This window comes from Leiobunum rupestre, chromosome 3 (assembly GCF_980474605.1).
Source record: "Leiobunum rupestre chromosome 3, qqLeiRupe1.1.hap1, whole genome shotgun sequence".
NCBI lineage: Eukaryota > Metazoa > Arthropoda > Arachnida > Opiliones > Sclerosomatidae > Leiobunum > Leiobunum rupestre.
This window is the reverse complement of record NC_143386.1, coordinates 3,252,464-3,263,808: the sequence shown is the minus strand read 5'-3', so window position 1 is coordinate 3,263,808 and position 11,345 is coordinate 3,252,464. Positions and strand designations below refer to the sequence as shown.

General features: G+C 38.4%; 4 protein-coding genes across 4 annotated transcripts in view; all 4 read right to left on the bottom strand.

The window, feature by feature from the left end:
- The window catches only part of LOC149949112 (uncharacterized), a 300,220-nt gene that overhangs the window by 174,627 nt on the left and 114,248 nt on the right, over positions 1–11,345 (bottom strand). The window lies entirely within an intron of this gene.
- LOC149949114 (uncharacterized) overlaps positions 1–11,345 on the bottom strand; it is a 256,112-nt gene that overhangs the window by 174,627 nt on the left and 70,140 nt on the right. The window lies entirely within an intron of this gene.
- LOC149949116 (uncharacterized protein F54H12.2-like) lies at positions 6,019–6,624 on the bottom strand. Its single transcript, XM_090169354.1, has one exon. It carries the CDS (start codon positions 6,622–6,624, stop codon positions 6,019–6,021), a length of 606 nt encoding a protein of 201 aa, XP_090025480.1.
- LOC149949115 (SCAN domain-containing protein 3-like) lies at positions 7,961–9,031 on the bottom strand. Its single transcript, XM_090169353.1, has one exon. It carries the CDS (start codon positions 9,029–9,031, stop codon positions 7,961–7,963), a length of 1,071 nt encoding a protein of 356 aa, XP_090025479.1.

The window sequence follows — 11,345 nt, the reverse complement described above, 5'->3', positions numbered from 1 at the left end:
CTTCCCTCCGTGCCGACAACTCTTTTCTCCGTGCCGACAACTCTTCCCGCCGTGCCGACGACTCTTCCCGCCGTGCCGACGACTCTTCCCTCCGTGCCGACGACTCTTCCCGCCGTGCCGACGACTCTTCCCGCCGTGCCGACGACTCTTCCCGCCGTGCCGACGACTCTTCCCGCCGTGCCGACGACTCTTCCCGCCGTGCCGACGACTCTTCCCGCCGTACCGACGACTCTTCCCGCCGTACCGACGACTCCTGCCGCTGCCGAGATATCGCTAAACATCACCGCGGTTACGTCTAATCTTGATGTAGATCCGAATTATCGTGAGGGATGCCATTGGAGTCAAGTTGCTGGTCCATCTCACCAAGTTGACTATGTTCCGGTAACAAATATACGAGTACACCGTGCCAAACGTTCAAAGCCTGAATCGGTAGAAGCTCCTCTTACCAAAAAAAAACCGAACTGACTTTGACTTCAACTTCAGAGACAGTCAGTACAACGATGACCTTTTGGAGAGAATAGACGATCGCGAGATCTTGGACAACGAAAATGACGAGGGTGTAAACGAATTTTTGCAGCAATGGGAAGAGGAAAATCCAAGAGCTCAACCCGTCGTGGATGGAAATGTTCTCGAAGATCAATTGGAGGAGATCCTAGCCCTAAATGGTAGCGTTTTTGCGGCGCGCTTTTCACCTTCGCGAGTGGAAACGGATGCCGAACATTTCATCAATCGCCATCGACAAGCGATCGAATCCAACATCAAAACTAAACTAAAAATCAAGAAAGGGGTGAAATTTTATATCACCGTGCGCTGCAGGTACACCCGTCCCTTAGCTAACGAAGGGGGCTTGGTAGAAGTTATGCCCTATTTCCGAGGATTGACGTACGCCACTCTAAGCCCGGATGTGATCAGTGAGCAAATATCCCAAAGTATACAAAAAATAGTGCAATCCATAGCAGAATTTGAAAATCTAGGATCGGGGTGGGTTCTAGATCGTATCATGTTTCTCCAAATCAACATCATCCCCTACGCCCCGTTAGTGGGTGGAACCTACATCGAAACGCCCGCGAAACTGGTCAAGAAAAAGGCTATAGTCAAAGATATAAACAACGACCAAAAGTGTTTCGTTTGGTCGACTTTAGCGAAACTCTTCCCCCCACGAAATAACCGACATCTTGTGCGAAACTACTTGCGCTACGAAAATGAATTAAATGTCGGAAGCATTAAATTGCCCTATGAACTTAACGCGGAGAGGTTGAAGAAATTCGAAATTGACAATAACCTGTCGGTAAACATATTCGCGTACGAGGGTGTAATTTTTCCGCGATACGTGAGTGAACGGGTTGCTGAGGAATCCCGCCAAATAGATTTGTTGCTACTAGCGAAAGGTGCGAATTTTCATTATTGTTTAATTACGAGTTTAAGCCGTCTCCTTGGCGACTTAACGAAAAACTGCAGGAAGGCGTATTATTGTCGATACTGTTTACATCGCTCAGCCGGAACAAATGCGGAAACGAATCATTTAACCCACGTTAGTAACTGTAGAGTTCACGGTCCTCAGCTAGTAAAGATGCCAACCAAGAACCCAGTTCTGAAATTCAAGAAATATGGATGGTGCCAAAGGGTAATATTCAGTTTTATACGTGAAATGACTTTATAGTTTGTACTAACCAATATTTCAAATATAGGTACCATACGTAATCTATGCTGATTTTGAGGCGATTCTTCCAAAGTCTCATACTTGTATTCCGGATTCAACATTATCTTCCACGACAACGTTATCTCTTCATATATCATGTGGATGGAGTTACTGTATTGTCGGTCCAGACGGAAATTCCAGTAAGCCCGTAATGTTTCGAGGCGACGGGGCTACGCTGCAATTTCTAGACGCGCTACAACGGGAGGAAACAATTATTATGGAAACGATAAAAGAGATGAAACCCATGCATCTGTCGGTCACCAAGGTGGAATCATTTCAATCTGCTACCACGTGTTACGTATGCGGCAAATCTTTTACGGTGGAGGATTTTAAAGTTCGCGATCATGATCATTACAGTGGCGAATATCGTGGGGCGTGTCATCAAAGCTGTAATTCGAAGCTCAAAGCTCCGAAACATATTCCGGTGTTTCTACACAATTTAAGTTCATATGATGCGCATTTAATAATGCAATATATCGGAACAGTTAAAGACAAAGAAATCAACTGTATACCGACAAATTCGGAAACATACATTTCATTCTCTTTGGGGAAACTACGGTTTTTAGATACCTGCCGATTTTTACCGTCCTCTTTGGAGACACTCGTAGCCAACTTAGCAAAGAAGGGGTCTGCGAAATTTCCTATTCTAAATGCCAATTTCACATCGGATGAAGTCACGCTTCTATTGAGAAAGGGTGTTTATCCGTACGATTTCATGGATGACGTTGAAAAATTCGATAGGACATCTTTACCGTCTAAGGAGGCTTTCTTCAACGTCCTGACCAAAGAACAAATTAGTGATGCCGACTACCAACACGCGAATAATGTGTGGGATACATTTAAGATTTCAAATCTTGGTAAATATACTTTTTTCATAATGTTTACGTCATTTTTTTATTAAATATTTATCTCTATTTTATAGGGGAGTATCACGATTTGTACGTGACATCGGATTGTCTGCAGCTCGCGGACGTTTTCGAGTCCTTTCGGACAATTTGTTTTCAATATTACAAATTGGATCCCGCACACGCGTATACAGGACCAGGTTTCGCATGGGAAAGCGCTCTCAGTATGACGGGGGTTGAACTCGATCTGCTGTTGGATAATGACATGTATCTGATGATCGAGCGTGGGATACGTGGAGGGGTGTCCATGATATCACACCGTCACGCTGTAGCTAACAACGTGTATTTACCTGAAACGCATAATCCCGAAAAACCTGATTCGTTCATCACATATCTCGGTAAAACCAAATTTTGTTTTTTAAATTTTATTAAAAAAATTTTAAAATTTTTTAAAATTTTTTTAAAAAATTTTTTAATTTTTTTTTTTATTTTTTTTATTTTTTTTTATTTTTTTTCAAATTATCCCTTTCTCTCCTCGCTCAGACTGTAACAACCTGTATGGCACCGTGATGAATGACCCTATGCCGATGAAACACTTCGAGTGGTCTCAAGTGCCTATACAGAATATCCTAAATCATCCCGATGATCACGTTAAAGGATATATTATCGAAGTTGATTTATCCTACCCTAGCGAACTTCATAACGATCACAACGAATATCCCTTAGCGCCGGAGAAGCGTTCAATTCTCACCAGTGAACTTTCGCCGTACTCCGTGGCGCAACTTGAACACCTCAACATCCCGGTGAAAGATAGTTTTCCAAAGCTGGTTCCTAACCTCAACCCTAAGAAAAACTACGTAATCCACTATCGTAACCTGAAATATTACGTAAGTAAAGGTATGAAAGTTGAAAAAGTACTTCGCGTTCTGTCCTTCGAACAAGGAAAGTGGCTCAGCGATTTTATAAATTTCAATACTGAGAAACGCAAAGCCGCGGTGAACGATGAGGAACGCAACTTTTTTAAACTTCAAAATAACGCATGCTTTGGTACGTACACTAGTATTCGATAAATTTTATGTATTTGTACTAAATAACAACTGTGTATTTTTCAGGAAAAACTATGGAGAACCTTCGGAACAGAATTAATTTTCATCTTGTTCAAACTCCGGAAAGAGCTACTAAAAAGGCCAATTCACCGGCATTTGAAAGGTTCACTATCTTCAACCCTGATCTTGTCGGGATACATTTGAAGAAGAAGAGCCTCACCTTAGATCGACCCATATATACCGGATTTGCTATACTCGAACTTTCAAAACTGTTAATGTACCAATTTCATTACGATGTCATCAGGGCGCAGTACGCCGATAAGGCGAAACTTTTATTCACGGATACTGGTGAGAAATCGCTGACGTTGTCTTAAAATACTTATTCAATTAATATATTATTCATTTTTAAATTAATATATTATTCATTTTTAAATTAATATATTATTCATTTTTAAATTAATATATTATTCATTATTAAATTAATATATTATTCATTTTTAAATTAATATATTATTCATTTTTAAATTAATATATTATTCATTTTTAAATTAATATATTATTCATTTTTAAATTAATATATTATTCATTTTTAAATTAATATATTATTCATTTTTAAATTAATATATTATTCATTTTTAAATTAATATATTATTCATTTTTATATCCTATATAGACAGTTTAACATACGTCATTGAGACGAAAGATTTGTATCGGGACTTCGCCGAAAAAGCCGACTACTATGATTTTTCAGGATACCCTACGGATCATCCACTCTACAGTACCGCGAACAAAAAAGTTCTCAGAAAATTTAAAGACGAGCTGTCGTCTATTCCATGTAAAGAATTCTGTGGATTAAAACCTAAAATGTACTCTTTACTGTCAGCCTGTGGGGAAAAGAAAAAGGCCAAGGGGATATGCAGACGTGTCGTCAAAAAATTCGTCCGTCACGAAGAGTATCTGGATTGTCTGTTAAAGAGAAAAATCACCATTGCCCAGATGACGCGTATTCAGAGTAAGAAACACGAGTTGTTCACGGTGCAGCAATCAAAGTTATGTCTTAATCCATGTGACGACAAACGCTACATTTTAGAGGATGGAATCACGACTTTAGCGCACGGCCATTTCAGCATTTCCGGGATGCAACAGTGTGTTTAACCCGCGTTCGCGCGCGAAACATTTTCTTAATTATTCCGCGGTACGCGCAGCCGCCGTGACCGCCCGCGAAATGTCTTGTTTTATGAAAAAAAAAAATACAAAAATTATTTGAAAAACTTTATTGAAAATCTCTTGTACCTGAATTCTTCAATCATACGATCGTTTACATTTTTATTTTTATTTTTAAACCTGGAAACAATATCATACATTTTAATACCCCTACATCTATTCATAGCGAAATAAACGCAATGTCCACCACATGTTTTGCTTTTATTACTTTGAAGTTGTTTAGAATTAAAAGTAACGGTTTTGCTATTTCTTTCTACGAAATCATTAAATTTAAAATAGTCCGGGGGATTTCCGTAAGAGTCGTAGAATTCGGTATTACGATTTGACGAGAAATATATCACAGTCCAGTGTTCGCCGTTCGTATTCGATAATCCGGTATTAACAATGTAAAGAGACGGAAATATTTTTATATATTTAGGTAATTCATCGGCCGCAAAAACGCCGCGAAATAATCTTTTCGTGTACGGATCTTTTCGTAGGATTCTAGTCAATTGTAACGTGTCCATTAGCTTGTGTAATCAAAGACCACAGTCCTATTTTTATCAATTTCTATGAGGTTTTGATACTCAGCGTAGTATAGTACGGTAATTGTTTTGGGTAAATCTTTCTCAAACTTTAATTCTAATCTCACGCTTCCGTTCCGGATCAAGTGAAAGTGATCCGCTGTGTGAGAGAGATCCGCGGTGAGATCGTATACAAAAAGGCAATTTCCTTCCGCGAATTCTTCTCGATTAATTAGATTTCCTTCATCAATATTAAATTGTCCAGTTTGCAGAAATAGGTTAATGTAGGATCTCATACATATATCATTCTTGAAGTTCGGAGAAAGGGGTTTATGTGGGATACAGGTGCCGTCAACGTATAAAGCAATATGGTTTACGCCAAAGTTTTGGAAATTAAAAGGAGATTTCGAGTAATCTCCCAAATAAGCGCTTTGTTCTATTAATCCTATTACGACTTTCTTAGGAATTTGAGAATTAAATAAGTTGTCGCGTGTAGACATTTTCGATCCGACCGGAATAGAGTAGGTGTTACACTCATTCGTAATAATTGGATACTTCATTGTGCCACGTTCCAACGCTTTCACGTGTGCCAGAATAATTTCAGGAATAAGTTTCACTTTTCTGATATACAACGACGCTGTTTCAAATTTAACTTTATATTTAACGTCGCCTGACGAGTGTATGCAAAACTCGTTCGGATTTTAGATAAACCTGAATCTGAGATTAAGCATATTCGGTAGAAAGCGTGATTGTTGACAAATATCGATATGAACGGTTCCAATCATATCAATTGTACCTTTCTTCGAAAACGCCATTCTTTTCTTAAACCCTTCGTTGCTTGCCAGCACGTCAAATTTTCCAGCCGTATCTTTGTAAAAGAGCGAACTAGTCAAAAAGCTTTCTTTTGCCGGTCCTCCGAACGTTAGTAGAGTTTGAATCATGCTTTTGTAAGCGTAATTTTGGGCAGATGTGGTAACCGACCTCTCATTCATAATTAAGTGAACTTCGCTGAATAAACTGTGAAGGAACATGTTAACGGGACCAACGGTTTCTTTATCGTAGTCGGGATCAGCACCACCGGATTTCACAAATTTTACTTGCACGTGGAGAAGTGTTTTGGACAAATCTAAATAAGTCTCGGAGTTTCCGGGAATATCGAAATTAATGTTAGAATTTTCATCCGCGTTGGAAACTTGATTGAATTCCACCCATTCTCCACTGACGATCCCCGTTTGCGTGAGAGGAACCTCGAAAAGGTCCAATTCCGAGTTGGTACAACTTCCGGACTGGTGATGAATTAGAGCCATTATTTTGAGAATATATCGGAATGTTTAGCTACGCGTCTCGCTCGCTTCTTGGCCGTGACTGAACTGACGAGTTGAATCTTTCTACGCTTTCTTTTTATACCGTTTCCAGACATTTTTTGTTTCACCATATCTTTTAACTCGGAAAACGTTTCCTTCCCGATAGCGGTACCGTGATCTTTCAAAGAACTTCTTATCGGAATACCACTAGCAACATCATCGGCGACTCTAGCGCCAGTTTTCAGAAACTTTTTTCCCAAGAATATAGCGCCTCTTTTTAACATTGGGACAGCTTTGCGGAAAGCAGACGCCAATATATTTCCGAGGCCATAGCCGCGTTGCGTGGATGAGCCTCGATAGAATTGGAATGAACCGTTCCCAACTTGCGATCGGTAATAGTTGTCAAAGTCGATTGTATTATTCGAACCAAACCTAACTTGATTTAAATAATACTTTTCGTAATCGGACTCGCTTTCTCTGAACGCGGTTTTCATGGTGCGCCTGGGTCAATATCTAACAGAGAAATGAAGAGTATGCGCACTGGTTTCCCTTTATAACGGTGTCCACGTTCGTCTCGGTCTAAAATGTAGAGTAATATGAACCTTTCCTCTTTCGAACTGAACTGGTACACCCATTTCCGACAAAATGTGAATTTCGATGGTTTGAAATCTATTTGTTGACACCGGAATGTAATGCGGTCTGATAAAATCTCTATCTACGGTGTCGCCGTCTTTACCCTGAACGCTTACAATTCTTAAAAGTGGGACGTTACAGTCGCCTACCGCGCGATTTTCGACAATGTCGGAATATATGAACAGGGAGTGAAGGCCCACGTCCATATCGACGGTATATTTCGATAGCGTTTCCTTTTTGTTAATAGTGAAATCCTCCACGGTATTTCTTGTAAAACCAAGTATTGTCGCTAAGATCCCTGTCATTTTTATATATACCTTATTTTCCAATTGGACGTGAACCTTTCTCAAGTGTTTAACATATTTAAATGTGACTGGTAGCACACGCGACGCTGTGGCGTTTAAAACAGTAGCGCGTTTATTATCAAATTCAAATTGTATTAGATCTAGAAGATCCGTGACGCATCCGTAATAGCCCTTAGGCACGTCGATATGGGTCGGAAACTCGCGTTCATTATTCTTCGACAGAGTAACGATACAATTCTCTCTTAGATTGTTCCACGTTCTCGGATAACTAATCTCGGCCAGACCAACCTCGTAAGAGCCGTCGAGTTGAACGCATTCCGGAAGATACGTATGAAATTTGCTCATGGTATTCCCCTCGAAGAACTTTGCAGATGAATCCGATGGTAAAGTAATGTAGAAACTCATACTATGATAATTTCTTTGACCCAACTGTCGAATGAGGGTGGATATCCTTTCCAACGAACCAGTTTCTCAACTTGACCGTTAGGAGTCCGTCTACTTCTCAAAACCTTCTGAATTATGAATGGACAATTTTCCAGATCTTTTCCGACTCGCTGTATTTTCTCCTTGTAGAAAACGCCCGAAATGAGCTCGGAATTGAGATCACTCAGCTTATATACCGGCGGATGTCTTGGAATTCTTTCCACCACACGGAATAATTCTTCCGTCCAATTGGCCAAATAACCCTTTTCAAAGGTGTTCTTATTTTTACTAATTCTAACAATATCTCCGATATCAAAAGGAAACGAAATTGGCGGGGAAAAATTAATCTTCCCATATAGATTTTTCCACACTTTGTCCGAATTTTCGGGGGAAACATCAACTGGTTTACATTTTATAGAGCTGTGATAATTATTGTTATATGATCCGACAAGTTCTTTCAAAACATCGATGTACTTATGGGTATTATTTTTAGTAAAGTAACGATACATTCGTTCTTTCAATGTCCTATTAAAACGTTCCACAACTGACGCTTTTAATTCCGAGTGCGTTGCGAAAAATTGGAACCCGCTTTGTTTGAAATATTTTTGAACAGCGGAACACACAAACTCACTACCATGGTCACTCTGGACTCTTGTCGGTCGACGTCCCGACGTTAGGATATTTTTAAAAGCATCCACCATTGTCTGTCCTTTCTTATTTTTTACCGCTACTACAATCGCGAACTTACTGAAGACATCGATACAGCATAGCAAATACCTATACCCCTTATTTACGCGGGATAAACTTTGTAAATCGGCCAAATCAACCTGCCATTGGTCGTCTATACCGTACACGATAGTTTTATTCCTCTGAAATACACGTCTAACTGGTTTGTGCAGCGTGTATGTATCTTGATGTTTAAGGAAATTTTTAACTTCCGCCAACGTTACTTTTACACCTTTCGATTTAGCCGCTTGATAGAGAGCTTTGACACCTCCAAAGGAGCCAGACTCCCGCGCGTTGAAGTATATATCCTTTAAACTATCCATTCCGCGTGCAGTTCGCGCTACTATAGTAATGAAAGGCCAACTCCGATACTTCGAAGATAATAATTATAGCTACGATTAATATCGCAGTCAGTACTTTCGGATATTTAAAAAATGAATTAGTGAAACCGGTTACCATAGCAGCTTCCATCGCACTACACAGAAAAAAAGGTGTTTAGGTTTTTAACATCTAAACATGTTTGAAAGCTAAACATGGGTAAGAGTTGGTGTTGTTTCCTTAAACACATCTATTTAAATAAAACGAGTTTCTCAAACAATCTTCCAAGATCTTTGCGGTAGTGTTCCAAAACGGAACAGCTGGTAAGAGGTCACGTTTAGAAATTAAACTTTGATGTTTGTAAACATAATTCTAAACACTGATGTTTAATAAGTGTATATTGCGTTACGAGTTTAATGTATATTTCGTTTAATTTCGTTTTCTATTTTAAAAAAAAAATAATATTCGTTAATCACCGTTATATCTGGTTATATTATTAGTGTTAACTACAATATGGACCGGGTTCCTATATTATCTCATAATTTTAAGTTATTGGTAATTAAGTCTTATTAAATAACACTAATGTATATAAATCAATAATTGAACATGAACTAGGAAATATTAATAAAATAACACTACTTTTGATGTGTTTTAAGGCCGTATTAACACAAATATAATTTAAATTAATATCGCTAAAATATAATCATGCAGTTAAATAAATGAAATTGACAGTATAGGCAGTAGGTTTCATTAATTCGTAGCCAATTAAAAATAATGTTATTTTAGATCGTAATTAAGCCACTCAAATATACGGAAAATTTAACACATGTTTTAAACCACAACACCCGAACCTTTGAACATGTTTAGAAACTAATCTTTAGACGTGTTTTCATTGTAAGCCCCAAATGCATTTAATATGTTTAATCTCTAAACGCATTTTATCTAACCACGTTTTAACGATAAATATAAGAAGCAAATAACACGTTAAATTTCTAAACGCATGATGTTGCAAAGCTAAACACCACTATCGCCTAAACATGATAAATATTCTGTTGCATTTTGGTGTTTAAGAAAGTGTTTAGTATCTTAACACCTTTTTTTCTGTGTACCGTCCATTGTGGTGGATAGGTTGGAAATGAAGAGAAAGTATACTTGTTTTCATATTTAATAAAATTTTATTCAAAACGTTACAAGACAATCCAATTTTGGAACCCGTTTCCAGTCATATTACCATCATTATTGTCAGATTTTAAATCCACAGTAGCTTCCATTTTACGTTTACTTTTACTTTTATTAACTATTATTTCTCTAAATAATGATTTAGGTACATTTTCTTTTACTAAACAATCGTAAAACTCGTCAACTCCGGGAACGATTTTAATTTTTCTAGAATTAACTGCCCAATACGCCAAAAGATCTATAATATGCGAACCGGAAATTGCATCACCGCGATATATTAATTCACCATTGTCGTTAAATTTTATATTTGTAGATGTTTCTATCCATTTGTACAACGCCAAACACTGATCGATATAATAGTCGGGAATAACAGAGGCGATTTGCGTTTTCCAGTTCTTAACCAAAGTGTTTTTACTTTCTTTTACTACCTTGTTGAGACGTCGTTGTAATTTGTGATTAAAAATATTTAGCTTTTCAGTTTTTTTCAATTTTTTATGTTCCATAGCGTTATTAGGATCAGTATGTAGTTCGAGGAGAGTATCAACTTTCGGTATCGGCGCGCTATTTTTCCCCGCTTCGGAACTTTGTAGTCTTCTAAAAACGTCTTCGGAAACCAGCATCATTTTCCGAGCCATCACTTGATTGCCTCGCTAATAGCGGCGCCTGCCACGGAGCTGAGAATTGAAAGGATCGGGGCCAATAAAATAGGTAAAAATCCACCTGTTTGATTAAGGATCTTTCTTTTCTTTGACGGAGATAACTTTCGATTGAATTTACGAAGAACACTACGATGTTTCTTCAACCGCTTCTTGTGGTCGTCTGAAATTTTCACGGAACCACGCAAAACATTTATACAGCATTCGGCTAAAGTTTTCAATTCTTCATTACTAGCGTTATTAATTGCAGCTTTTCTTTGGCGCGCTTTACCGGATGATAAATATTTCAAAAAGTTTATATTTTCTCGCAACCTATTCGGCGGAACCATGTCGCGATTTTATGCGCTTTAACGATGGCGCAGCGATTAGGATCTCGATGGAACTTACAATGTTCCGGCGGGTTAATACAGTATATGGTCGAAAGACGGGGGCAATTCAAGTCTTCAACGTTTTTAACGTCAACCGACAAATATTTTGAGAGAAC